At 47.8% G+C, this 26,670-nt stretch overlaps 1 protein-coding gene across 48 annotated transcripts in view; it reads left to right on the forward strand.

Moving 5' to 3' along the window:
* The window catches only part of Apbb2 (amyloid beta precursor protein binding family B member 2), a 382,955-nt gene that overhangs the window by 282,531 nt on the left and 73,754 nt on the right, over positions 1 to 26,670 (forward strand). For 34 of the 48 annotated variants that reach the window (XR_015636597.1, XR_015636595.1, XR_015636591.1 and 31 more), the window contains 3 exon segments: positions 4,346 to 4,408; positions 4,802 to 4,887; positions 4,973 to 5,033. Coding sequence is in view for 31 of the 48 variants with exons in the window: in XM_087583035.1 (XP_087439161.1) it covers positions 4,346 to 4,408; positions 4,802 to 4,887; positions 4,973 to 5,033 (210 nt within the window). In the remaining 17 variants the exon portion in view is untranslated. 48 annotated transcript variants of the gene reach the window in all.

Raw genomic sequence — 26,670 nt, forward strand, 5'->3', positions numbered from 1 at the left:
TACTTCCACTAAAAACCCAGGGAATATTTTTAAAAGAAGGAAGACATTATAGCCACATGGAGGTGTCTAGAGCATAGTACACAGATCTCTTGCCCTGCCCAGGTCTTTGATATTTCATAATTCCAGTGTCTCTTCTTCTTTTCTATTTTATCAAAGCCTCGTGTACCGAGCCTTCAGTCTTGATAAAACAGAATTGAAAGGTATAATCTGAGCTTTACCATTACTGAACATTTTTTTTTCCTACATGAGAAGAAAGAGTAGAGGATCGGGGTACTTCCAACCCCCCCCAGCACACCTCCCGATAGCCAGGCTGTGTGCTGCACCCCTTCACCTCACCATGCCTTCCCTCTCTAAGGGAAGACCTTGTCACAGTATTGAGCCCTGAGGTCAGAGTCGTGGTGTGGTACTAGCTTTCTGTGGCTGTGCTGGCTTCAGAACTTCTGAGGTGCACACAGGTGTGATGACAGCCGCCACCAAAGTCACAGGAAGCATACAGGTGCCTTCCCACCTTGGTTTACCTGCACCCGCACCCTCTGGTCTCTGACAGCACTCACAGCGCTCTCCACTCTGGTTTGGTCCGTGCTCCAGATGCGGAGAGCCACAGTGATTTGTAATGAGCAGAAACGTGTTGCCTCTAGGCTGGGAGGTACAGGCTTGAGGAGCTGCAGCTGATGGGGACCCAATGCTCCCCCACCTTCTGAGCCAAGAGGGGACAAGAGAAGAAGAGGATAAACTTCAGGCGTGAGCACATTGGTAGTTAACACTAATCCATTCAAAAGGGTGACACCCTGATGACCTCGCCACCTCCCTTAGTCCCCATCCTGTCCCCAATACTGCCACACTTGGGACTGTTTTCCACACAGGGTTTTGAGAGAACACATTCTAACCATAGCATGCCATGAAGCCAGTCTCTCAGGAGGACATTCCAGCACTCGAGAATCCATCCTCAGGAACACCCTGTTGGCTTTGTTGAAGAAGGGCCTTTTCCAACAGAAGGTCATTGCTCCGTTTCTCTTTGAGTCGCAGAACTGTATTCCAAGATTTACCACCACCACCACCAAGGGAAATTAGGATGAGAGTGCTGTCACCCAGGACACATGCGTGGCTCTCCCTAGCGGGCCCACCCTTACACAACCCCTGCTTGGTGCACTGGGTCTTGCAGGGTAGGCATTGTGTTCCCAGCACCAGGACAGTGGCTCAGTATATACCACGGGAGCCAGGGCTCCGCAGCTCTCCCATAACCGAGCACGACCATCACATTTAGAGCCATGGATGCTGCACCCTGAGCATGGCCAGGACAGGGCCAGGAGAGGATGATTCCAGCTACATCTCTGGCCCTGGCCATCTCTTGGCCATGCCAGACTTTAGCCACTCTGCCTAGGAGATTCCCAGGCAGGTTACTGCTTTCGAAAGAGTTCTCTGTCCATCCCTCCCCTCTCGGCCTGGCTGTCTGTCACTTCTTGCCAGAAACACATGGCTCGCCTGCTGTTTCCTCTTTACTCCCTCCTCTTTGTCTCTCCCTGAATCTTTCCCATGCTGCACACTACCGACCACAGTGACTAGAGAGTCTGTTGAGCCGGAGAACCTCCAGGAGATTTTTTTTTTTTTTAACTTTTATTACCTAACCACTATTTACTAGGGCTGGATTGTAACTCGGGGCAGAGTGCTTGGCCGGCATGCCCAAGTTGAAGCCCCGCGCTAGAAAAATAAATAAATTGATGTATTAAATAGTTATCTAAAACGTAGAAGACATCGTTACTCCTTAACTAAAAATAATTAAATGACTATACTCTGTTGTTCTTAAAATTTAAGAAAAAGTGTGTTCTCTGTTTTTCGAAAAGGAAGAAAGAGAAAAGAGAGGAAAGTTATTGTTATGCTTTTACAAAAAAAAATTCTCATCTGTGATACTAATGAATTCTTTTAAGGTAGGATTTAGTAATAAATGCCTTTGGTCCAGTCATAATGCAGCTGCCGCTGTTCCTTCCTGGGGCTTTGCAATGAGCACTCACTGTTGTTAGCTTCTGCGGAGCCCCTGTTAAGGCTTCTGTTTATGTAGACGTAGGTGACTGCTGGGAAGTTGCCAGCCAACTCCATAGCACGAGAGCTGGGCTCATCCAAACCCAGCCCACAGTCAACATCCCCTTGACAGAGACCCCTCTGTCTGGAGAGCAAATATATACAAAGGCATAAAATTTGACACCCACACAGAGGCATGTTTTAATTAAATCCTAAAGTTTTCCCCAAAGCTCTGTTTAGAATAGTCTTCCGCCCTGCCCCGTGCCAACAGAGTTCCTGTTGGATGATTTCTGATTTCAGGTGACTGCTTCCCAGACATCACCCCACCTCCATTCTTCCCTCCCTCCCTCCTTCTTTCCTTCCTTCCTTCCTCTTTTTCTTTCTTCTTTCTTTTCTTCCTTTTTTCTCTTCTTGCCATCTCCCTCTCTCTCTTTCCTCACCCTCCCCTTCTCCCCCCGCCCCCCACACTTCTTCCTTTCCCTTTGGTGATTCTCCAGACAAACATTGTCTTCCCGACTTTCTTCAGTTCCCCACCTGATGCCCCTTTTCAAAGTTCAACCCAAGGAAGAGCGGAAGCCGCCCACGTGTCACCAGGGTCCTGACGCTGAGTCACGGGGGCCTTGCTGGGAACGAAACTCACTGCTTGATGTTTTCCTTGCTCTGCTGCATGCTCCTGCCAGGGGCACTTTCTATAGTCCAGAGCAGTGATGGAGCCTGTCCACCGCTGTCCCTCTGAGAGTAGGACAGTGGGGCTGGGGGGATGAGCCAGCTGCTAAGAGGGCTTCCAGCCCTTGCAAGGCTTTCCAGCACCTTGTGGCAGCACACAATCGCCTGTAACTCCAGTTCTAGGCCATCCGATGCCTCTTTCTGATCTCTGCATGCTCATGTATGTATTTGGTGCACATACATACACACACATGCACAAAATAAAGTTTAAAATATATATTTAAAATAGGAGCAAAACGTAATGGCTTTTCCCAGGCAAACACACACACGTGAGGGCCCGCTCCATCTCAGGGCCACAGCCTGATCACACGTCCTCCGGGTCACACTAATCTCAGCGGAGACCGAACACAGGTCGAGGGATAGAGTGTAAATGCCAAGATAGGCAGGGTTCCTATTTAAAGTATGGGTTCAGAGCCCTACTGCCCCCCAAAAGAAAGCCGTTGTGGTGACAGTGGAAGTAAGCAGCAGCTCATCCACCCTGCCAAGTCAGGAGTCAGCTCACCTTTTCGGGGCATTGATCTGAAGTCGATTTGTCCTTAGTGAGAACCTCAGCGGGTCACCATTGCCGCTCATCCTCAGTGTACTTCAGTTGAAAAGTCACTCAGTCGCACACTCTCCACTGTTGGTGTTTTATCTGAGGAAGGATTTACAGAACTCTCCTTTAGTGTCACTTGGTTCCCTAAGCCTATGAAAAATATGTGAATACTCCCTTAGCACAGGAGAAAAGAGAAGTTTTCTCCTTGTCGAAGGGAATGGAAAGAGTTGCTTCCACATGGAGAGCCATGGCGAGAGCCAAGAGGCTCTGTGCTGTGGTCCGTAACCATTTAGAAAATGATTGCCCTGCCTGCCAGGTGTGAGGTCCGAACAGGCTTTCGTGGCCCAGAAGTAGAACATTTCCTGAATCGGTTTGCGTTAGATTGTGCAAGGCTATTTTTCATTACGGGGCATAAATGTCATCAGAATGCTGATGTTAACCTCTGCTCCTGACTAAACCTCTATTCCTACCATTACCCTTTCCCCCTTGAAGGGACAGTAACTTGACCCCAGACTTCTGTGCTCTTAGATACGAGCATTCCCCTGTCTCCAACCCAGCATACTGACATCCCTAATTCCACTTCTATCTCTAGAAAACCTGTGTGTGGCCGGGGTGGTGGGTGTCAGTGGAGTTGTGTAGCCGGGGTGGTGGGTGTCAGTGGAGTTGTGTAGCCTGGGGACCGTGAAAGTATATGGGGTGGTGGGTGTCAGTGGAGTTGTGTAGACGGGGGACCGTGAAGGTATATGGGGTGGTGGGTGTCAGTGGAGTTGTGTAGCCTGGGGACTGTGAAGGTTCACGGGTTGCCTCTAGGACCACATTTAGAATATAACCGCACTGTGGTCAAATGCTATTGAGCTGCCTACGCTGGCAGGTAATTATCATCTCTGCCCATCCTGGTCAGTAAATGATGTATCTTAGAGAGGGGGTGCTGACAAGTTCCCTAACCCATCCTGTGAATATCAACGCTAACAACAGTGTCTTGTGTCCCCCCCCTTTATGTTTTCTTTTCTTTTCTTTTTTAAATCGATGTGCTTTTTTTCCCCCCTATGTGAATAATTACATGTCTAGAAACAGCCATGGAGTGATTTTGCTGTTCTGAATGGGGGAAAGATTAATAGTGACATTTGGAAGGCAAGTATATTGTCAGATTTTAGATCATTTAATATATTTCATTCCTTTCTGCATGGCTGCGGTTGCTTCGTTTTCTTCCTTGTGAATGTCATGCGTTCTGCAGGGGCTGAATGGCGAGTCTTCTTGACCAGCCACTCGCACTCCCGTTGTCTGTTTTTATTTACTTATTTCTTTACTGATGTCTCCCATTGTGAGTGGTTTCCAGCTGCTTTGTCTGTAAGAGGCGGAGCTTGTGAGCCACACCATCACCCAGCAGCCTTTGCATGCCATCCTCTGCCTAAGCTCGTTCACCCCCACTCTCCGCCTCTTGCTGGGGCTTTCTCTTCCCATTGGTATTTGAGGCAGGGCAATGGGTCTCTCTGTTGTACCTTAACAGGATCTGTTTCCCTCTAGGATTTGCACGCAGCCACAGTTAACCCAGACCCCAGTTTAAAAGAGTTTGAAGGAGCAACACTGCGCTATGCATCCTTGAAACTCAGGTAGGAGGGTGTGCCAAAAGGGATGGCTTCCGCATCTAGTCTTTGCAACAGAATTCTAAGACCAGTTTTATGTTCTTCTTTCTAGAAACGCCCCTCATGCCGATGACGATGATTCTTGTAGTATCAACAGTGACCCAGAAGCCAAGGTTTGTAAGAAAGACACTTTCCTCAACTAGCTTGTATTCCCACATCAGAGTAATGGCTCTGCCTAATGGCGCTCCCCCTTTTAAAGAAACCGTCAGCCCTGAGCCACTCACTACTAAGTAACCATCAGCCCTGAGTGGTTACTAAGAAACATCCCTTTCATTGTCTGTCTCTCTTAGTCTCTCTGACACTTTAAGAGAACCCCTGTTCCAGTTTTAGGTCTGCAGTATTTGTGTAATCATCAAGATGACCTGCATCATTTTGTACAGTGTAACAAGTTAGCTTTGAAGTTTGATCCCTTCCCGGGACTAGCAAAGTGCAGTGCAGAACTCTCATGTGCTGGGCAGTGGCAGGGGCGGCAGCTCTCAGTGAGCTCAGCAGAAATGTAGCAGTACAGTGTGCTGCCGGGCTGTGGGCCTCTGTGGGCTAAGTGGATGAGAGGCATGTGTTATCGGTACATTACCCTCATTGAAGATTTTTAGAGGGGATGGGCATGTCCTTAAGAGGGCCAATCAGAAACTTGAAAGGACATCTGTAAACTTAAATCTGCTTCAAAATATTCCTGTTCTACCCTCCTCATGATGTAGAGGCTCACTATGAGAAGAAAGTGGTGGTGGTGGGGGGGGTCTTTGTTACCTTTATAGCCATCACAGTGCATGGGCTTCCTGTTCCTTACAGAGCCTGTGTAACTACTCTTGTGCTTCGAGATACAATCAGTGCATTGTTGATGAGGGGCCAGCCTTTTGAGGGACGTGGTCCCAGAGGCTTTGGTTTTTTTGGGTTTTTTTTTGTTTGTTTGTTTGGTTGGTTGGTTTTTTTTTTTGTTGTTGTTGTTCTTTTTTTCGGAGCTGGGGACCGAACCCAGGGCCTTGCGCTTCCTAGGCAAGCGCTCTACCACTGAGCTAAATCCCCAACCCCGAGGCTTTTGTTCTGATGACCCACTCCCCATACTGAGTTGTTTGGTCTGTCTAGCACAGTCTCCAGGGTGCAGATGAGGACACCAAGGACCAGGAAGTTAAATACCTCTCAAGTCTTAGAGCACAGAGAGTGGCTACAAGAGAGCTCTCAGGCAGAGGTCTTCTAGGAGCTGCCACCAAGTTCTGCGATCATCGTCCTCAGCCACTTTCCGAGTGTGTGTAGATACAGAGGAGTTTGGGTCTTGCCAACAACATAGCGTTCTGCTTTGGAAGCATGGGGCAAAATACATAGACATTATCCATGACAAGTAAACTCACAGAGGAGTGGGATGGTGTGACCCTTGCTTGAAATAGGGCCGAACTCCAAGCTCTTCAAGTGGAGTGAATGGTTCTTGCAGACCAAGCCTCAGCAGGCTAATCTCGGTGTGGCTTAGAAGCAGGCTGAGGCTGTAACAAGAGAACCTGGTGCTGATGAAGAGCAGTTGGCCCAGGTTAGGTCACCGACATGGAGGGTTGGGAGGGCACAGGGGATGCTGTATTCTCTGCCATTCTCAGCCAACCCTCCATGGAAGTGGGCCTAGGGAAGCCACCCAGAATTGCAGCATCTATCAAAGCCAAAGTATCCTTTTAGCTAATTTTGAAGAAGTCAGCGAGTTTAGAATGAACGCTAATGAAGCCAGTTTGGAAGAGCCCTGTCTCCCTTCCACTTCTGCCTTGCCATTTGCCTGGAGACCCAGAGCCGCTAAATGAGAAGTGACCTAGAGTTTCTAGATGTTCATTTTCAGGTTGCTTGAGATCAGGGAACTCGTCTTCCAAATAAGCGCATGCACGCACGCATGCACACACATACACACACACACACACACACACACACACACATACACACACACACACAAGCTTCCTTTAAACCTTAATTCTAGGCTGCTGAGATCCTGCCATGTATAAAGTGCTTGCCATGTAAATGTGAAGCCTTGGACTGGCATTCGACCCTAGCAGCCACATGAAGGTCAGGTATGTGGCATTCTAAACCTCCAGCTGGGAAAACAAAGGCAGGAGGAACCTTGGAGCCCAATGCCTAGCCAGCCTCTCTGCATTGGCAAGCCCAGGGTCCCAGTTAGAGACCTTATCTCAAAAAATAAACATAATGGCTTCTGAAGAACATCACTCAAGGTTGGCCTCTGGCCTGCACATGTATTCTTACACACACACACACACACACACACACACACACACACACACTCGAAAAATACTTAATTGCATGTTATATATCTATAAGAAGTGATTGTTTATAAGAAGTGATTGTTTATCTGAAAGATCTGTATGGAAATGTCTGCCTGGGGCTGGAGAGGTGGCTCAGTGGTTGAGAGCACTTGCTGCTTTTCCAGAGGACCTGAGTTCGGTTTCCAGGAGCTAACCTCTAACTGCCTGTAACTCTAGCTGTCAGGGACCTGACGCTCACTTTGGCCTCCTTGGGTACAAATACTCTCATATGCACAAATTTAAATTTAAAAAAAGTCTTCCATGTCACCCGTATAAAGTTTACATTCTAGGAAGATAAGAATAATTGATCAGGTGAGGTGGTGCATGCCTTTAGTCTCCAGCACTGGGGAAGCAGAGGTGGTTGTGTATCTCTGCATTCAAGACCAGCCTGGGCTACAAAGTAAATTCTCGGATAGCCAGAGCTACACAAAGAAACCCTGTCTTGGCCAAAAAAAATGCTAGACATCTTTGAAACCCCACTTATCTTCAATGAATCTTGAAGATCAGTTGCCTGGTGAACCCCGTACACAGAAATGGCAGCATGCACAGAATCACACATAGCTACACATGCACAGAATCAATCACACATGGCCACACATGCACAGAATCACACATGGCCACACATGCACAGAATCACACATGGCCACACATGCACAGAATCACACATGGCCACACATGCACAGAATCACACATGGCCACACACACACAGAATCACACATGCACAGTCCCCCAAAAGGGCAAAGTACATTCCTAACTCATAAATGGTTTTGAGCCTTCCTATTGTTTCAGACATTAAATACATGTATGATTGGCGGCGACCTGCATGTGGGCTCCAATGTAATTCTTACACCTATTATTTTGAAATAATTACGGATTCACTGAAAAGTTCTCCAGCTTCAGCCCCCACATGCCCTTCACTCTGCTTCCAGTATTAATAACATCTTCATAATCATAGCACCGTAAGCAGTCTGTCTCTCACTAATGCCCTTTCTCAGCCTGACATCAAGGATTCTATGTGCAGGTAAGGGGCACTTTGGAAGTTATTTCACATATATTTCTCAGGTTTGTCCATGTTAATTTCATCATTGCCGTCATTGTCACTATTTAATTGGCAGCATCGTCCTGCAGCCTCCATTGAGACCATTGGGGTTGTTCAAAACACTATAGAGCAGAAACACAGCTTCCTCAAAATGGTGACCATGTCCCCTTTTCAATTACTGTGTTGGCACAGATTGCTAAAACTGATATTGCCAGGTCAGAGGCCATCAGTCTTACGGCTCTGTCACTTACTGTAAAATTGCTTTCAGAAAGCCTACGGTAACTTACAGTCCCATCAGTAATATTATAGACCCCGCTTCTCTCATCCCAGGCCACCCCGGGCTTTGCCGGGTTTTTATTTATTTGTCTTAGCTTTATTGCGTATGAACTATTACTTTTTAGTATTAAATTTCTCATCTCCCTTCACCTTCTGCCTCTCCCTCCCTCCCTACTTCACTCCCTCCCTCCCTCCCTCCCTCCTTCATTCCCTCCCTCCCTCTCTCCCGTGTTAGAGATTCAACCCACAGTCACAAGCCTGCCAAGTATACACTCCGCCGCTGAGTGCCATCAGCAAGTAGGGCATTTCTTACAGCATAATTAAAGCTCTTAAGTAATCATTTCTTTCTGATGTTCAGGGTTTTTTCTACTGTCCCCTCTCTATCCTAGGAAATAATCCACAAAGCCACTTAAATGTTTAGTCCCTAGAGGTCTCTTTAATGCAGAACTGTCTGCCACGGTGCTCTTAAAGTTATTTCTCTCCAATTATTTCTTTTTCTCTTTGCTGACTCCTATCAGAGAAGAAAATGTTTGAAATATCCCTCCACAACCAGGCCTTTCACAGGTAATTACAAAAGGACTGGTTGTGTTTTGGTGGCCAGGTAGGAAGCGCTAACAGGCCCCATTGTTTATAGTCTTCCCTGTGCCCCCGGCCCACTTTCTTGCTGTGAAATCTGAGTTTAGTCCTCCCGTGACGCATGGTGCATTGCTGACCAAATGCATTATTAACACCAAAATAAGATCAGATTGTAGAAAAGTTAATGCTTTGAAAAATAATACACCAATTCTTTCCATCCTTTGTTGCAACTGTTCAGGTTTCTGTAAAGGAGATTTTGTGCCACCTGCTGGAAAATATTGGGAATTGCACCTTTAAAGAAAATGGCTACCTTTTAGAATTGTTGAATTTAAAATTCAAGTGATTTTAAAGATTTTTTTTTTTTAAGTGAACTCTAGGGTTCTACAACTAGTGGAGAAGACAGCATTGAATGTGGGTCTCCTGAGCCTCCAGCCACCTGCTGCTACTATCTTTGTATCTTTGTATCTTTCTCACTTTGTATCTGTGACTTTGTTAGGAGTGGCTTTGGGGGCATTGGTTTTTGAATTCATAGTGTAAGAAACAAGATTATGTTGTCGGAAGCATCTGATCCTTTGGGTCTCGAATTCCTCGTCTGTAAGATGAGCACACTTCATATTAGAAGCCCCTCCTGATTCTGAGGGGTTAGAAGATTGCATATGAAATGATGCCCTAATCGATGCTTGACGGAACATTCAGAGATCAATTGGTTATGTCTGAGTCTAGACGAGGAATGCTGTGGTACTGGCTTCCCTTTCACAGGCCCTATGCTCTGTTCATGAACTTGTCCTGCAAATGCACAAGTTCCTCGCACTGTACATAAGAAAGTGATGCTTAGAACAGGTTTTATAATGCATTTCATCTCGTAGCTGGTGGAAATAAGAAGGTTTAAACCCTGAACATAAGACTCTCGAACCTAAGCAGGTGTCAGGCCCACATGTTCCAAGCTACTGTTTCCCCGGCCTAAGGTTGCTTTGGCTGTCTGACCAGATGGGGTTGAGGTAGAGCAGAGTTGCCAGGGGTGGACGTGAGTTTGGGAAGTGCCTATAGATGGAATCTTCACCCACTTCTGGACTCCTGCGGCCCATTGCTTTATGGTGTGCTGACATTAGCAAGGTCGGTATGATTGTCCTGGGGTAGGACAAAGGATCCCACTGCTGAGTCCAAGAGCCACACAGATGTAGATACGGCAGGCCTACAGAGAACACTTCGTAGGCGACGCTGTTGAGTTTAAAACTTATATCAAAATAAGACATGATTTTGATGTATCTTCTGCGGGGACATCAGCATGGTCTGTCACTGCAGTACCTTCCAAGGCTTACGTCTGTTCACAGTTAGTGCTTGGTCACTCAGCCATTTTATTACCAAGGCACTGGATCCTATGAGAGTGATACCAGTTGGGGCCAGAGGAACTCTCAAACAAATGGGAGATGAGCACGGGGTTCTAGTATTTCTCTTGAGATTTATTTATCTGAGCCTTCCCTTGCTTCCTATTAGCATAAATTTCCATGAAGTAATTCTATTAGCTAGCAGTTCACTAGATTAACCCTGAGAGAGAAACAGGAAATCACAGGGAGTGTCTTCTCTCATTCAGATCTATTCCTGGTCTGTAACAAATTCATTATCATGCCTTAGCATTTCTGTGGGATTTTATAGCTGCATGTAGTAGTTTGTACCATTGAAAATTTTTTAGTTTTTTTTTTTTTTCAGAAATGCTGAACCATGAGACACTCTCGGGTTTGATTTGCATGGTTGGCTCATTAACTAAGTGAAAAAAAGTTGTAGACTGCTCAGTGCCAGTGTAGCAAACATACTTAGTATTCAGTGATATGGACAAGACACAGACTCTGGCTGGACCTGCCCTGTGCAGGGTCTGCTTCTTACTAGTTATGTGACTTTAGGATCTCGTCCTCTGTATTACATAGTAAACTGCTCCAGAACTTGGTAGTTAGAAACAGTTTCATTTCCCTCGTGACTCCGAGTTTGGGAATCTGTGCAGACTTCAGCAACACAGCAGTGCAGTCCCTCCATGATCCACTAGTGGGCAGCAGGACCTGGAGGATCTGCTTCTAGTGCAGCCATCACTGGACTCATCCTCTGCCTTGCTGGGGCTTTTAGCAGAAGAGATCACTGGGCAGGAAAAGAGGAGCCAAGTGAGAGAAGGAAATGGCACCATCATCTTCTGTTAGTCAAAACAGAACTCTGACTTAAGAGGTAGAGAAATGGACTCTCGATAGGAGAATGGCAGGGTCACAATACAGAGAGTGTATCCTGGGACTCTTTATCGCAGCAAATTCTGAGAGAGAGAGAAAATCATCCCCAGGCATCAGCCATGCAAAGAGAATGCCCTTTGTCAAGGGGAGTGCATATCTGCATGACTCAGTCAAGAGGCCGGGCCCTAGCACCACTGACAAGTGTGCCAAGTCCTGTTTGAAAGAGATATAGCCAGGGAGGCACGGCTGCTGGGTGGGAATTCATGGAGGGAGGAGTCAGATCTTGTCTCATCCCCAGGAAGGAAGGGCCCAGTGCTCTGCTTGGGTGTAGTTGGCCACAGAATACCAAGGCACAGAGCCAGACTGCCCAGCCTAACCCTGCGTGGTCTGGTCCACCTTCCCAACCACAGCTCCCCAGCCCACAGCAGTGCTGACACACAGCATGTTGGCTAGAGCTCATTTCCCTCTGAGCCTAGGGGACAGAGTTTTGCGTTTCTAAAGCTGTTTCCTCGCCTTTATTTGCCAACATGGCTGGGCATAATACTGAAGTCCTGGCAGAAGCCTGGCTTCTTCCCCCACTGTTAATATCTGGTCACTACCTTTGTCCAAGTGACTCATCCAGGAACCGACTGCCATGGGTGAGTCTCTGAATTCTAAAGGATGCCGCTTTATCAGTGAGATGTCATTATCAACCGTTAGTGATAGGGCCTGTTGGCAGATGCCTGAGGAGGCTAACTAAAGACAGACAGGCTCGCCCCCTTCCTGAAGGGGCTCTGTAGGAATCAGGGTGAGTCATAGCCATTAACAGTGTACTGGTGGCTGTACCCAGAGTGGACCAGCAGGTGCTCAAACCCTGCCCTGTAGGATTCTGGGAGGGAACTTTGGATTATGGACACTCTGAGAAAAACACAGCCTTCAGCAGATGCACCTGTAGCTCCCTCATCCAGCAGGGCTCTTCAGCGAGGGTCTCCAGAATGCAGATGTCTTTCCATGGCTTCCCACAGCAGATGCAACATACTCTGGCCTTGTTCCCTGGGGCTGGTTGCCAGGTAACGGTGTTTTAGTCGTAATGAAGGCAGTTCTTGTTTATTTGCGGCTAATAAAATGATGGTTCTTTTATAGGACAATGATAATGAGTCCGCTGCCAGGCTGTTTCTACCTAAGCCATTTCTCCCTCTCTAGGGTGCCACACTCCTATTTAAAAGGTCCTCTGAGCCCGAGGCCCTTCAGCTCGGCTGTGAAGAACAGGGCCTCAGCTCTCCCTCTGCCGCCGGCTCAGACACTTGTGTGGAAATCATGTCACAGCGGGCTTCTCTACTTCCCATCTCTATACCTGGCACCAGGAGCGAGGGCTTTCAGCCGTCGTGTGCAGCAGCTGGTCACTGGGCATCTGCTCATTCAACGACAAGTGTGCACACATGGGTGCTGACCCAGGCTCAGGAGGAAAGCCTGGTAATAAGTAAGAAGCCATACTGGTGTCATTTCACAGGGACAGGCTAAGGTTTCCATCCGAAATGTCCCCTCAGGCTCATGCTTTCTCCATGTGGGAACTGAGCTGAAAATATAACCACCGTCAGTGCCGGCAGCACTGGCAGGCTGAGGGGGTCTTTGGGAGGTGAAGCCTCTCTGGTGGAAGTGGGTCCCTTGCAAGGACCTTCGATGGTTGCAGCCCAGCCCTTGACTCCCACCCTGCTCTTTTTGCTTCCTGTTTGCCCTGTGAGGAGCCTCTGCCACATGCTCCCACTGCATGAACTCTCTCCCGCAAGGACTGAACTCTCAGACACCACAGGCCAAAACAAACCTTTTAAGTTGTGTGTGTTAGGTATGGTGGCCACAGCAGGCCAAAAAGTCGCTGCTATAGACAGCTACCATGCAGCTGGAATTCATGAAGAGTCAGTTCACGAAACTCAAACACACCGGTTATTTCAGTTGACTTTGAGTGATTCTCAACCTGTGGGTGTCCAAAGCCCACCAGGAAAAAAAAAACAAACGGATATTTACATTACGATTCATAACAGCAAAATTATAGTTATGGGGTAGCTATGAAAGTCACTTTGTGGTTGGGGGTCATCACAACATGAGGAACTATGTTTAAGGGTGGCAGCATTAGGAAGGTTGAGAACCACTGCCTTAGATGAAAGACTTTATTAAAAACATGCCCGGTCGTCATTGAGCCAACATATTCCTAACCAGATCTCTAGCTAAAGCCTGATCCACCTGCCCTCTGCTGTTGGCACCGCCATGAGTCTACCTGCTTTGATCTCCCACAAGCAGTGCAGTCTGTCAGTCATCTGGTCGCTGAGCCACAGCCCAGCAGCTGTCCTTTCTCTTGGCGCAAGTGCAGACTTGCCCTAAAGTGCTCACTTGGTCCACTCCTGGCTCTCTAGGGGACTGTAGTGTTGGGAGTTCCATACCTTACACCCAAGTTCACCTGTGGACATAAGTCAGTCTTGGAAATTCAGAGGAAGTCAGGTGGTAGAGTGCACACCTATAGTCCCTATAAACTCCAGAGCAGAGGAGGAAGGATCACCACATATGTAGTCTATATAGAAAATTCTAGGCAAACTAGGACTATATGGTGATATTCTGTTGCCAAAGTGGGTGATGGGTAGGACAGAGTTGTTTATGTGTGTGTGGCTGGCATACTCAAGTAGACAATGGGGGAGGGGTACAGCTAGAATTTCTGTCTGTAGTATGCTACACTATCTAAGAACAGAATGTGGAGTAGGAGTTGGAATCCTAAGTTCTAGCCCCAGACCGATCAGCTGATGGCATTCTGTATGACTTTGAGCAAGGCATCTAACTTCTAGACAATTCCAGCTTTCTCATTTATAGGATGAAGTGATACTGATCTTAGCCCGGAGACCTCACAGCATCAGTATCAAGACTGAGAGGATATGTCTAGAGACAACATAAAATGCTATTATCTCCTGAGTTCTCCCTGGAAAACAGCCAGATGTGACAGTTCCCAACAGCCTTGTCTTTTGTGCCGGTTAGCTGTTTGGGCTATCATGTGGATAAAGTCCCTAGAGGTATTGTGAGGCTTAGTCTAGTTCTGTAGCCAGCCAGTCTCTGCCATCTCTAAGGTGTCATATACACAGTCTCTGAGCCCAGAGCTAATGGTTTAAACAGTTGAACTTTTACCATGTGTCTTAGAGTATGGCGAATAGCATGAATGGAAGAGGGAGACGTGTGGTTTACCCTAGCTTTCGTGAAAACACAGGAAGGACTTGCTTATACACCAGTTGGACATGGAGTTCTAATCGTCCATACAGACAGGTGCCCGTGATGATGTGTCGAGTCTCCTGCCTGTTAATGGTCCTGTCTGTTTGCTGGTGTGATGCGAGCAGTTGACTGGTTGCATTTAGAGCACCTGTATATGAGGGATTGTTCGCTTTACATAGAATAGATCACCCTCCCTGTCCCTTACGTTGAAGCACGCTTGTTAAAAAGACATCAATCCAGAGTCTCTGAGTAGTGTAGCAGGAGTGGGGAAGAGACACCCAAATTAAAACACAGACACTTGTTTTCTGGGCCCTCCAGTGCAAAACTGAGCTGAACCTTCGAAGGCCTGGCGGGGAAGATCTGGTCTTCACACAGTGGCTTTAGACTGGGGGGTTGAGGGTAGGATTGTTGTTGATTTGTTATTTGGGGTGCTGGGGATTGAACCCAGGCCTTTGCTGGGTAAATGCTCTACCACTGAGCTCTATAATAGCTATAAAACCAAAAATCAAAGTTCTATGTAAATACTAATGTGATGAGTGATGCTGAGATTCCCCGGCTGTGCGCTCCTTGCTCTGCAGTCTTCCCCAGCACCGACAATGATCCGAGTGACAAGAACTGCCAAAGACGAGGGACTGTGGTCAACTCTGGCCCAATGCTGCCAACAGCAGTCAAACATGCTTTCTGCTGACAAAACAGGCTGTGATAAATAGTGAAACACTTATAAAACATTTCCCCCAATTTTTTGTTTGTTTTTGTAACTTAATAAAATGTTAGCCTTAAAGGTAAACAGACATGGAAACTGAGGCACTGAGCTAGCATGTGAGCATGTTTTGGTGTATTATGCATGAATACCGCTCTACTCCTCTGAACTTTATAATGAAAAGCTTACACGTATACACATGTTCACGTATAACCTGTGTGTGTGTTCATGTGCCATAGCCAACATTTTGGGTGTATCTGGGTTTTTTTTCTGAGCATAGCTAGTGCTTTGGAATGGTCCACAGCCCATGAGGTACCAGATGAAGTGACTGCTTTGGCCACTTACTTAGACCTGTGCCAAGGTAACTCGGCTAGCACCAGGCACATTGCCCTGTTCATGTGTGCAGAGATCCTGAAGCCATTGACACACACCTGTGGCCTCTTTTATCGCTTACGGATATCCTGTCTTCCTCTCCCTTGGGGTGGATAGTCTCCACAAAGTGATTTGGGAGCTGAGGTGGGTCGGCTGGGCACGGTGGTATACTCCTATCAGTTTGGAGACAGAGGCAGGGGGATTGCAAGTCTCAGGCTAGCCTAGGTTGTACAAGACCTTGCAGAGATGGGGGAGGAAGAGGGAAGGAAGGAAAAGGAGATAAGGGAAGAAGGAGAGGTGATGACCACAGCTCTAAGCGCTGAGAGATCAAAACCGAGATTCAGATACTGGCCCAACTGCCACCATTGGTACAGGGAAGTCTACCTGGGAGAGCTAAGCCGCCATCCTGGTTTTATGCCACACCCATAGAGTCTTTGCTCTTATCTGGGCTGTGGTGGTTGTGGTTGTTGTTATGATGATGGTCGTGGTGGTTGTTGTTGTGTTTGTTGTGGTAGTGGTGGTGGTTGTTATGGCTGTTGTTGTCCCTGAGTTCAGCATTTCTGCTGCTCAGATTCGCCTGTAGTCCTACCCCGCTTACTTGAAACCCTGTGGTGGTGGCCAGCCTGGCTGTCATTTTCTCCACACTCCTTCACCTACCATAGGCAACCATCTCACAATCCCCTGAGGAGGCTTAACGCGCCCACCTCCACTCTCCTTACAATTCAAAGGATGTGTGTCGTTTCAGCTTTTCTGATGAATTTTCTCTGGACTTCTGGTTGGAAGAAAAGTGAGCAGCTCCTAAGTCCTGGTTAAGATATGTCAGTTAACAAAGTACTGTGGGGACCCTGACCTCCGCTGACATGAGGGGTGGCTGTAAATGATGACGAGAATTAGTGAGAATGGGAAGATGCCACCGGTCACCTATCTGAGACCTTGGGCAAGTTCTTTGCCCTTGATGGGCCCCTCGATCAAGCAAAGAGTATACAGGGCTTTGAGTTTGTCTCTGAGCACAAGGTTGTGAGGATAACTGAGGTTAACTCAGTGTAGACTCTGAGGATGGGAGCCACTGAGTGAGTGCTGAGTAGTAGTTCAGAGAAGTGGAGAGAAGGGTCAGAGAAGGCCACCAGCGGGTAGATCCACCGCAGTCCCACTCAGCAGGCAGATTTCCCACCCCCAACATGGTAGTAACAAGTTACAACCAGTACTACATAGTAGGAGCTACTCTAATACACAAGCTCTTCAAATGTCAGCAGCACAGCATGACCTGGGGACATATGGGCTATGAAACTAATAAAGAGTTCACCTTTTTTTTTTTTGAAAAGTACATTTCTTACTTACATTAATTATGTGTATTCCTGTGGTTGGTGTGGGTGCCAGCCAGAGGACTGCAGGAGTTGCTTCTCTCCTGTAACATAGATCAAGCGTCTTTGCTTGCCGAGTATCTCAGTTGCTGTGAGGAGACACCATGACCAAGGCAAGTCTTACAAAGGAAAGCATTTAACTGGGGCTGCTTACAGTTCGGAGGCATAGTCCATGATCATCTTGGCAGGAACATGGCGGAGTGCAGGAAGACATGGTGCTGGAGAAGTTGCTGAGAGTTCTACGTCCAGATCAGAAGGCAGATGGAAGAGAGAGTGACACTGTTGCTGGCTTGAGTTTCTGAAACCCCAAAGCCTGCCCCCAGTGACATGCTTCCTCCAACAAGGCCACAACTCCAATAATGCCACTTCCTTTGAGTCTATGGGAGTCACTTTCATTCAAACCAGCACATTGAGCCATCTCAACGGCCCACCCTCCTTTTTTTCCAACCCTCCCCCTCCACACAGAGCTTCTCTTGGCTCTCTATGAGTCTTTGCCAGTTTGCCCATTCACTGCTTCCTTCTCTCCCCATTGCCATCCTGGCTTTGTGATCCAATGTGTAGTCGCTCCTCTTAGAATCTGGGGGATCCATGGGTCCTGTTGCTGTTCAGCCAGCACCAGGTGGGAGCACCCTGTCCAGTAAACAAAATGGGAGGCGACTGAGTGTCTGAAGAGCCCCACTCTTACCTCTCAGACCAGCCTGTTCACAGTAGTGTCTACTTTGTGCTTTCTTTCTTGTGGACTGCACATGGAGACTCTTCCCTCCACCTGTCTGTCTGCAGGTCAAGCCTGAGATAGATACAGCTACAACTTTGACATCTCCTTTATGTCTCACAGTTGTTTATTTATTTATTGAGATAGGGTCTCACTGTGTATCCCAACTGACCTCAGCTTCACTAGGCTGGCCTTGAACTCGCAGAGATCCATCTGTTTCTGTCTTCTGAGTGCTGGGATTAACACTATGCCCAGTAAACTTTTCACTTGTAAATTCATATACTCTTACTCAGAATTCAATATGTCTAATTTATAAAGCAAATTCTTAAAATGCTGTGGTTCTGAGCTGACCTCCGTCATCTTTCTAGGGCATGGGATGGGGCTGAGGCTGCGAGCATCTTGGTTGGAGGATGGTGCTGATAAGGGCGCCTTTTATGACAGCCTTCCACCCCTCACTGCCCTGCCACGCCTGTCACTCACAAAGCAGATACCCACACTTCTTGCCCTGGCAATGCTCTCGGGACTCAGGTTTACTCAGCTGTGAAATGAGACGGTCAGGTTCTGGGATCCCCAGAGCCCATGTTCAAGGCTCCATGCTGTGGTTAAGTGGTTTTCCTGAGTGAATGTTGCTCGCTCAGAGTCAGCTTTGAGGACTAAATGGCTCACAAATGCACCTTGGAGCTGGGAACAGCCGTGCTTTTAATTGAGGTCTTTGTAGGTCTTCATACGCTGTGAACTCATTGAGTTCATTTCAGACCTTCTTAAAGAAGTTACAGATGCTTAATTGTTTTTTGATGAGTAGCACAGCAAAGCCTTCCTTGAAGAGCAATAATGAAAATTGAAATGAGTCCTGGGACAGGCACTGATGATGGCTAAAAGTTACTGAGGGCCAGGAGTTGCTGTAAGTCCGGCTTCCTGTGCATGAACCCACTTAATCTTCGCAGCACTCAGCTGTGTGCTAAGGGGCAGGGTGCGCCGCACTCCAAACCCCTTCATGTCCCTTACCCACCAGTTGAGGGAGGGGGTCAACCACGGAACTCACAGGTTCAGGCTAAGCCAGTTAAATGAAAGGACTAGCTAGTGGGGAAAGCAAAGTGCCCAGAGGGCCTGTTGGCTTCAGAAATCAAGGGCCCCATGAAAGGGGAGCATTGGACAGCATCAGTGGAGAAAGGGGAGAGATCGGGAGACAGAAAACCACCATGCCTGGTGGATGAGGGGTCTGCGCAGAGTGATTGAGAGCCCAGAGCAGATGGGGGTAGGGCAAGAGGCTTGAGAGGCGTTGTACAGCTAGAAACGTCCAGACAGATCCTTCAGCCCAGATCCCTCTTCCCTTCACAAGAGTCCTGAATAGACTTCACTAAGTCAGATGACACGCTGAAGCTCACCGTTCACAGCAGCACCTAGGCTTCCCAGCCCCTCGCCTCGTCAGAGGATGCCTTTCCCTTACACGTGCACTCACAGATATCAGAAAGCGTGAGACTAGTTGAGTGCTCTGCGCTTTTCCCCCCACTATGTTCCCACATGCTTCCCCCATGAACTGACTGTTCTCATCCTCCAAGACGGAGATGTTCTCCAAAGTGATGGTCAGCACCGAATTAGTGAGTGCAGAAGCCTTGCAAGTGGAGCAGGCCTGTGGTCATGTTTGGTCATGTTTGCGTTGAGATCACTAGACAGCCTTGTTCTATGAGTTTCACCTTATTAGCATTATTATGCATTACTGATTCAGGAATGTTGAACAAGCCACCATTGGCATTGACCCCTTGTCTGAACTACATGCCTAGCACATGTTTTTCTTCCTTAAGTCTTCTTGGGCTTAGGAACATTTGACTTGGGGAGTGGTGGTAGTAGTGTCTGTGTGTCTTGTACGCATATATGTGTATATATCGAGATGGGCATGCATATATATATATATATATATACATGTGTGTACGTATATGTGTACAGGTGTGTGTATACACATGTGTGTACGTGTGTGTGTGTGTACACGTGCATGCATGCAGTCAGGGTTTAACGTCAGGTATCTTCCTCAGTGTCTCTCCCCTTTGTTCTTTGAGCACAGTCTCTTGTTAAATGAAGTGCATCAGTAAGGCTAAGCTGGATAAACAGTGCACAACCCAGGATCTGCTTCCCAAACACTAGGATTATAGCCATTCACCCCCCACCTAAGCGCTTAGCTGGGTCCTTGTCCATCTAAATAGAGGCTGTTGATGGAGCTACTGCCCCAAACCCTTTGAGGACTGTTTTACATAGGAAGAGGTCAAAGCACTGGGTGGACCAGGGAGAGGACACGTGTTTAAAGTGTCAGAGCTGGGCCCAGAAGGCCAAACATCACTTTCCTGCACTTTGGCTGGGAAGCCACAGACTGCTGGCTCACTTACAGTGTCAACTCAGGGCTTGCAAGTACGTTAGGAACTCAAAAATGGGGTCCATGTCCTGTGAAGTGTTCTTGGTGAAATTGTGAAGGCCTTTGCACTTGAGCTGCTCAAAGGAGGGACTTTATTCAAGCCCCCCCCCCACCTGGGGGGCACCATTTGTGGTGGAATCACCTGCCCGAGCAGATTCAGGGTAGAAGATCGAAGGAGCTGTGCATTGCTTCAGACACTTCCTGGAGAGTGAGTAAGACATGGGCTAAAATATCAACGACAGCCTTGCTTGGAGTCTTTTTTTTGTTTTGTTTTTCTGTGTTGCAAATGTACTTGCCGTTTGAAGATGAACTATGCAGTGTCCCTCTCATCCCAGGTTTCCTAGGTCTGGCCATGCCATCCGTACCCAGGCTGGGGGATGAGGATGGACGCAGCCCATCTTTCTTGGTTCCAGGACCTCTCTGTTCCTTTTCTCTGTCTCATCATCTCCCTTAGAACTCACATGGCCACCATGCTTTCCCTGGCAAAACAAACCATTCCTCTTAACATGCTGGGCTCTGACACACGTTGTGGTTTACTCTGTGCTTACTCAGGGAATGGCCTCCTCAGCTCTGCAGCTGAGACACAATCTGTAGTGTAAATCAGCCATTCGGAACCAAGAACTTGCCCCTCAGTCTTTTCCAAGACTCCTTTGGGAACAAAACTGCTCATGCTTATGGAGAGTAGGAATAGTTTCCCCGGCACACAGGGATCTGATGCACATCTGCAGGAACAAAAGCAGGAATCTGGGAAGTGAGCTTCTTGGCCTCCTCTTACACAGGCTCCTACTGCAGCTGTGAGGAAGGAGGAGGAGCTCTGACATTCATCGCCAACACCTTGGCTTGGGCTGGCATTCAAGCATCACCAGCAGCAGATGCAGTCAGCCACCCTTTTGTAAGACTTTCCGCTGTCAGTTTTACAATGTGACTTTCAATGATGCTTCATGGTACCTTGGAGCTGTCCTTCTGTGCCCTGGGATGCAGTGGGGTAGGGGTGGGAAGAGTTCTGACTGGTACTCTGTTTAAGGAGACTTGATAGGTAAACCTGTCTAGTCTAAGTCAGATCGACAGTTGTTGGGTTTAAGAAGTCTCCTTGGGGTCGAGGGTATAGCAGAGTGGTAGGGGGATGTTAGCATGCACGAGGCCATCGTCCCTACTGTTAAAAAGAAAAGTCTCTTGCACATTCGTACCCCACTCTGTCTCAGAGCCATAATGACATACATTCTCCTTCTGAGAAGCTTTCCCATTGTGAACAAAGTTAAACAAAGCACTGCTGAGTTCCAGACTTGGCCGAGATGGCTTGGGTGGGCAGGAATTGTTTAGATTGTCCTCTCCCAAAACTTGTTCAGTGTCTACCAGTAAGTGGAGCCTTGCAGCGTGAGCTTCCCAGTCAGTATTGACCTTGAGAGGTAGAGGAAGTGTCATTAGAACAGTGAGTGTCCATTTCCCATTGAGGAAATTGGACCTATGCCGTGCTTGGGGGCTCAGTCCCAGGGCAGGACTCTTGAGTACCCAATGCATAGACCAGGAATCCACTAGATGCTCACTTAAAGGACTCCAGTTACAGGCAGAACTCAGGATGCCTCTCTGCCGTTGTGTCCCAAGGTCCTTCCCTATGAGTTCCAATTTCCAGACCTGTTTTTACAGCCCACCAGCTATTGCAGATGTCTCGTCAAAAGCAGTCGCTTAACCTGTGGGTGGAGACCTCTTTGGCAGATTTCTAACAAAGTAACAACAAAAATAATTTTGTGGTTGGGGGTCATCACAGCATGAGGTCGCAGCATTAGGAAGGTTGAGAACCACTATTCTGAAGAGTCAGATGAGGATGCTGTTGGGAACTAAGTAGTGACTGCCCACAGAGAGAGCCACCCTTCTGATAGGCATATGGGCACTTAGAGTTGAACATCACACTTAACCCCGACTACAACTATGTTATGGGTGAATGAGTCCTTTTGGATGACCTCTATGCCAGCTGGTGTGGCTCATTTGAAGCTAATGCTATAAAAGCTAGCATACCGAGCCTGCGCCCAGATCGTCTGCAGTTACTTTATGTGCTTGGCACAGGTCTTCAGAGTCTTAGTGTTCCTTAGAACTGAAGGACTGCTGTTGTCTCTCTCTGTCAGTGCTGGGAACAGAGGCACAGGACAGAGCTGGTCCTGTGTCACCTGGGAATTAAGCAGGGAGCTCTAGGGTTTCTATCTGAGTGTCGTGGCTTCAGCGTTGGCCCAGTGGACATTGCTGTTCTTCCTTCCTGTGTATGGATAGTGCCGGGCCTCTGCTCAGAGCGCACCAATTTAATCCTCAGCAGCACTTGCAGGGGCAATGGCTGCCCTGTGGTGATGCAAGCAGGAAATGAAGGGTGATGAACACAGAGAGGGAACATGCAGAGAGTAGATGTCCCGACCCCCAGCCAGGTCTACTCATTCTCGCCATGATCCTTCTGTGAGTCTTAGATGAAGCCTGAGGGTCCTCCATACTCAGCAGTACCTATTGACTGCACTGCATGCCCCTGGTGCTTCCCTGGGCTCTGGGCATCCAGAGATCTGTAGGGGTGGACATTCCTCTCTCCAGAGCAGCAAATACCAAGCCCAGAATGGGAGAATTAGTGCTGCTCTTGGGCTACTTCTATTCATTGTGGTGTCCCTCATTCAGTTTCACGGTGCCGGTTTCCTGTCCGGTCATATCCAGATCATGACGCTGCACACCCCACGAGAGTTGAAGTGCTGCTGCTTGCTCACTGTGTAAGCTTAGACAGATCGGCTATGTGTGCTGTGCCTCCGCCTCTCATTCAGAAAACAAGAAATACAGCAACTGAGTTGACGGTGTAAGAGCATAGTTTGCTGCGTGTTATAAACTTGGTCTGTGATCTGTGAGTGGCACAGACTAAGCCTCAAATAAGCTATCTCTGCCAATAAGATGATGAACATTGTAATATACCTGCAAGTTTATGCACACACACACACACACACACACACACACACACACACACACACACACACAGTCCATTCCATGAACTTTTTTGAAACAGTACGCTCCATATCTAAGTTAAGCATACCTCTTCAAATTTTCTGTTGATTAAAAATAGAGTCCAATTCCAGGCTGGTTCCTGGACAGGCAAGTCTAATACAATACCACGTCATAGCCCAGAGGCCTGCCTCTGGCACCGGGGGAGAATCTCCCAGGTCCTGGCTGTTGAGATGCTGGCACAGGCACCTCGGCATGCACCTGTTATTCACCTTGCTGTGAGACAGCGATCAGAAACCAGAGTGCAGACTTTCTCATCCGCCTCTGCTGGTATTACGCCAAAGTGGCACCTGGATGTCTCTGTGTAAATTAACAGGTTGGCATTCTGGCTTGTTCTCTTAGATTTCTAGGACTTGTTCCTGATGTTCAGCCCACTCAACAGCTTAGCAACAGTTACGGAGAGCTAGGCCTTCCAATGGTATAGGCAGAGCAGACCCAGACTAGGAACTGCCTTCCCAATAATACCATCATTAATACTAGTGTGGGTGAGCAGGCAGGCTAGAGGATGGAGACTGGACATATTTCCATTGTGTGTTACCCCTTACCAAGCAGCATGGCATAAACACATCAACAGCACAGTATAAATGCTCCATGAGCATGACGTTAATAGATGGGCCTTGCAAATATGAGTGTAGCACAAACTTTCACAATAGGGTTGTCTTGCTCTGAGAAACAGGAAGAGGAAATCTTAAATAAACGGCACTAGTGGGCCCAGTGTCCCAGAGGGCCCCTGAGTCGTGTTTTCCGCCTGAATGCTCTGAACGTTGCAGACAGTCTGCAGAGGCAAGCCGAGACATTTGCTGCGGCTGGGGCTAAATGTGTTCTGGGGCCTCCCTGGCCAAGGTCACTGCCATGGTGACTGAATAATTCACCAGGTCAATGGCTTTTTCCTTCGAGAGGGAAAGTGGGTCAAACTCCACTCAAGGGAGTCCCCAGACACCTGTCTCCACAGAACCCACGACATCCCAGAGTTGGAAAGCATTTTGCTGTTTCCAAATAGTAACAAAGCATGATTTCATTTATGAGCATGTCCTAGAAACAGTGTTCTGCCCTCATTCCTGCCTAGAGCAATTGCTTTTGGCTAATGACATCCCAACCACGGAAGCCACATCCCACCAGGGTATTTGAACTTGAACTGCCAGTGCCTTTTCAGGCAGTGTTGTGAAGGTTGTGTTGTGTTAAGGCCTTTTGTTTACTGGACCATCAAAGGATCTGGCTCAGAATAGAAGCCAGAGCTGCTGCAGTCTCGCAGTAATGGTATGAAAAGCAAAGCCAAGTGCTGGTTGGTTGTGTTGTGTTGTTAAGACAAGGAGACAAGGAGTCACTGTGTAGCTCAGGCTGATCTTGGACTCGTAATCCCCCTGAGTCAAGTGCTGGGATTACAGGTCATTACCATGACCAGCCAGAGGATGATTCTATCCCCACCCCCACACCCATCTTCTTAACTCTTGAGAAAGGATCACAGGACAGAGATCAAATAGAAGGAATATACTTTAGATGGACATTGTTCTGGCCCTCTTTGAGCTTGATATTTTTTTTTCTTTTCTTTTTTTAGGAGCTGGGGACCGAACCCAGGGCCTTGTGCTTGCTAGGCAAGCGCTCTACCACTGAGCTAAATGCTAAATGCCCAACCTGTGAGCTTGATATTTTAAAAGATCTTCATATTCATACATATACACTCCTTTCCACCTGACTTCAGCCTTATGGGTTGAAGTCTCCAGAGGGCTGATCTGTGTGACTAGGGCAGGAATCAGGATAACCATACTCTTGGGATCTAGCAATACAAGCTTGGATCTATGTCCCCTGCCCTGTAGACCACTCGTCATCCCTGAAGCTCTGCCAACTCCCTCGGCCTCCTCTTTCTCTCCTGTTAAAGTCTTCTCCACTCGGAAGCTTTGCACATGTCCCCTTTCTGCCAAGCGTAGGAGAAGGATGGTTTAACCCCCCTGTCAGCTCAGCCCTGCCCCTGTGTGGAGCTATGGCTGAGGTGTCAATCACTGTCTCAGGGCTTGTATTGAACACTGCATTCAGCTCTGGGCTTTTGGACCCCCCTCACCTGCACCTCTAGCCAGGGCCCCACAGGTTGTGTGACTCAATCTTAGTGCATACTTCCTGCGTCATTTCTCCTGTGTACTCCTAATTCCTAGCCTCTTTTTCAGCAGAGCCACTTAACTATTTCCTTAGACACTGGCTAGTGACTTTTTGTTTTGTTTTCCCTACAGTATATTTTGTTGTTGTTATTGTGTTGTTGGTATGGTTTGGTTGTGTGTGTGTGTGTGTGTATGTGTGTGTGTTTTGTTTTGGTTTTGGTGGTGGTGGCTGTGGGGGTGTTTTTTGGTTTTGTTTATTTGTTTGTTTTGGATTTTTTTTTTAGCACCATCTCACTATGTGGTTCTGGCTGTCCTAGAACTCACTATGTAAACCAGGCTGGCGTCAAATTCACAGAAATCCATCTGCCTCAGCCCACAAAGTGCTGGGATCAGAGGTGTGCACCACCACGCCAGGCACCTTCAGTGTTTTGAGACAAGGTATCATATAGCCTGGATTAGCCTTGAATCCAGATCTTCCTGCCTCTGCCTCTCAAGTGCTGTGGTCACAGGCATGCAAACTCCCTACTGCATCCCTCAGTGCATGTGCTTGAGTTGGTATCTTGATCAGTGGGAACTCTTACCAAACTTGCTTGGAACCCTTTCTAAGTACCTGCTATACCCAGAGCCTTTGAAAAAGTAATGCTGGGATCGTGCCTTCCTTCCAAGATAGACACACAATCTGGCTGTCAGAAGACTTGGAACTTCTTCAAATTCACCCGTGGAGCTTGCCCGGAGCCAGGTGATGTGGCCTTCTGTGGAGGAGGGCATGCCACGTCCTCTCCTATATCGCCCTCCTTCCCGCCTGCAATGTGGCCTTAAGGATGGCTCATCTCTAGGTGGGACACAAAGCAAGAATCAGCACAGCTGGATAGTGGGGAGTGTCCCCTAACGCTGACACATTCGACCTGGAACAAACACTGGCCTCCTTCCATAGCAATTCTCCTTGGGCCCCAAGCCGCTGTGCTCATCGCTCCAATCCCCATACAGCTGTTGTGTTGATGCTTTTGTCCTCAGCGATGAAGTTGCACACCCCTTGGTATGGCAGCCCAAATGAATGTGCTGTGCGACTTGTAGAATTTTTGTATGTGTATGAGTGTTGGGCTTGTATGTATTTCTGTGCACTGTGTGTGTGTGTGTGTGTGTGTGTGTGTGTGTGTGTGCGCGCGCCCGCGCGCGCGTTGCCCACAGAGGTCAGAAAGGAGTGTTGGACTCCTTGGAACTAGAGCTACGTGTAGTTGTGAACCACTAGGTGGTTGCTAGGAATCAAACCCAGGTCCTCTGCAATCGCAGCGAATGTTTTAACCGTTGAGCCATCTCTTCAGCCCTCCCTTGCAGCATTTTGAAGCAGTGCTCAGTGGAGTGATGGTTTGAGTGTTCATTGAGGCATCCCTCTTTTTTGGCATTGCAGTAAGCATTAAAAAAAAATGCTTATGAATGAGTGAATCCATTGTCTTCCAAGCTCAGCACAGCACCACA

Source organism: Rattus norvegicus, chromosome 14, assembly GCF_021556685.1.
Source record: "Rattus norvegicus strain SHRSP/BbbUtx chromosome 14, alternate assembly SHRSP_T2T, whole genome shotgun sequence".
Classification (NCBI taxonomy): Eukaryota; Metazoa; Chordata; class Mammalia; order Rodentia; family Muridae; genus Rattus; species Rattus norvegicus.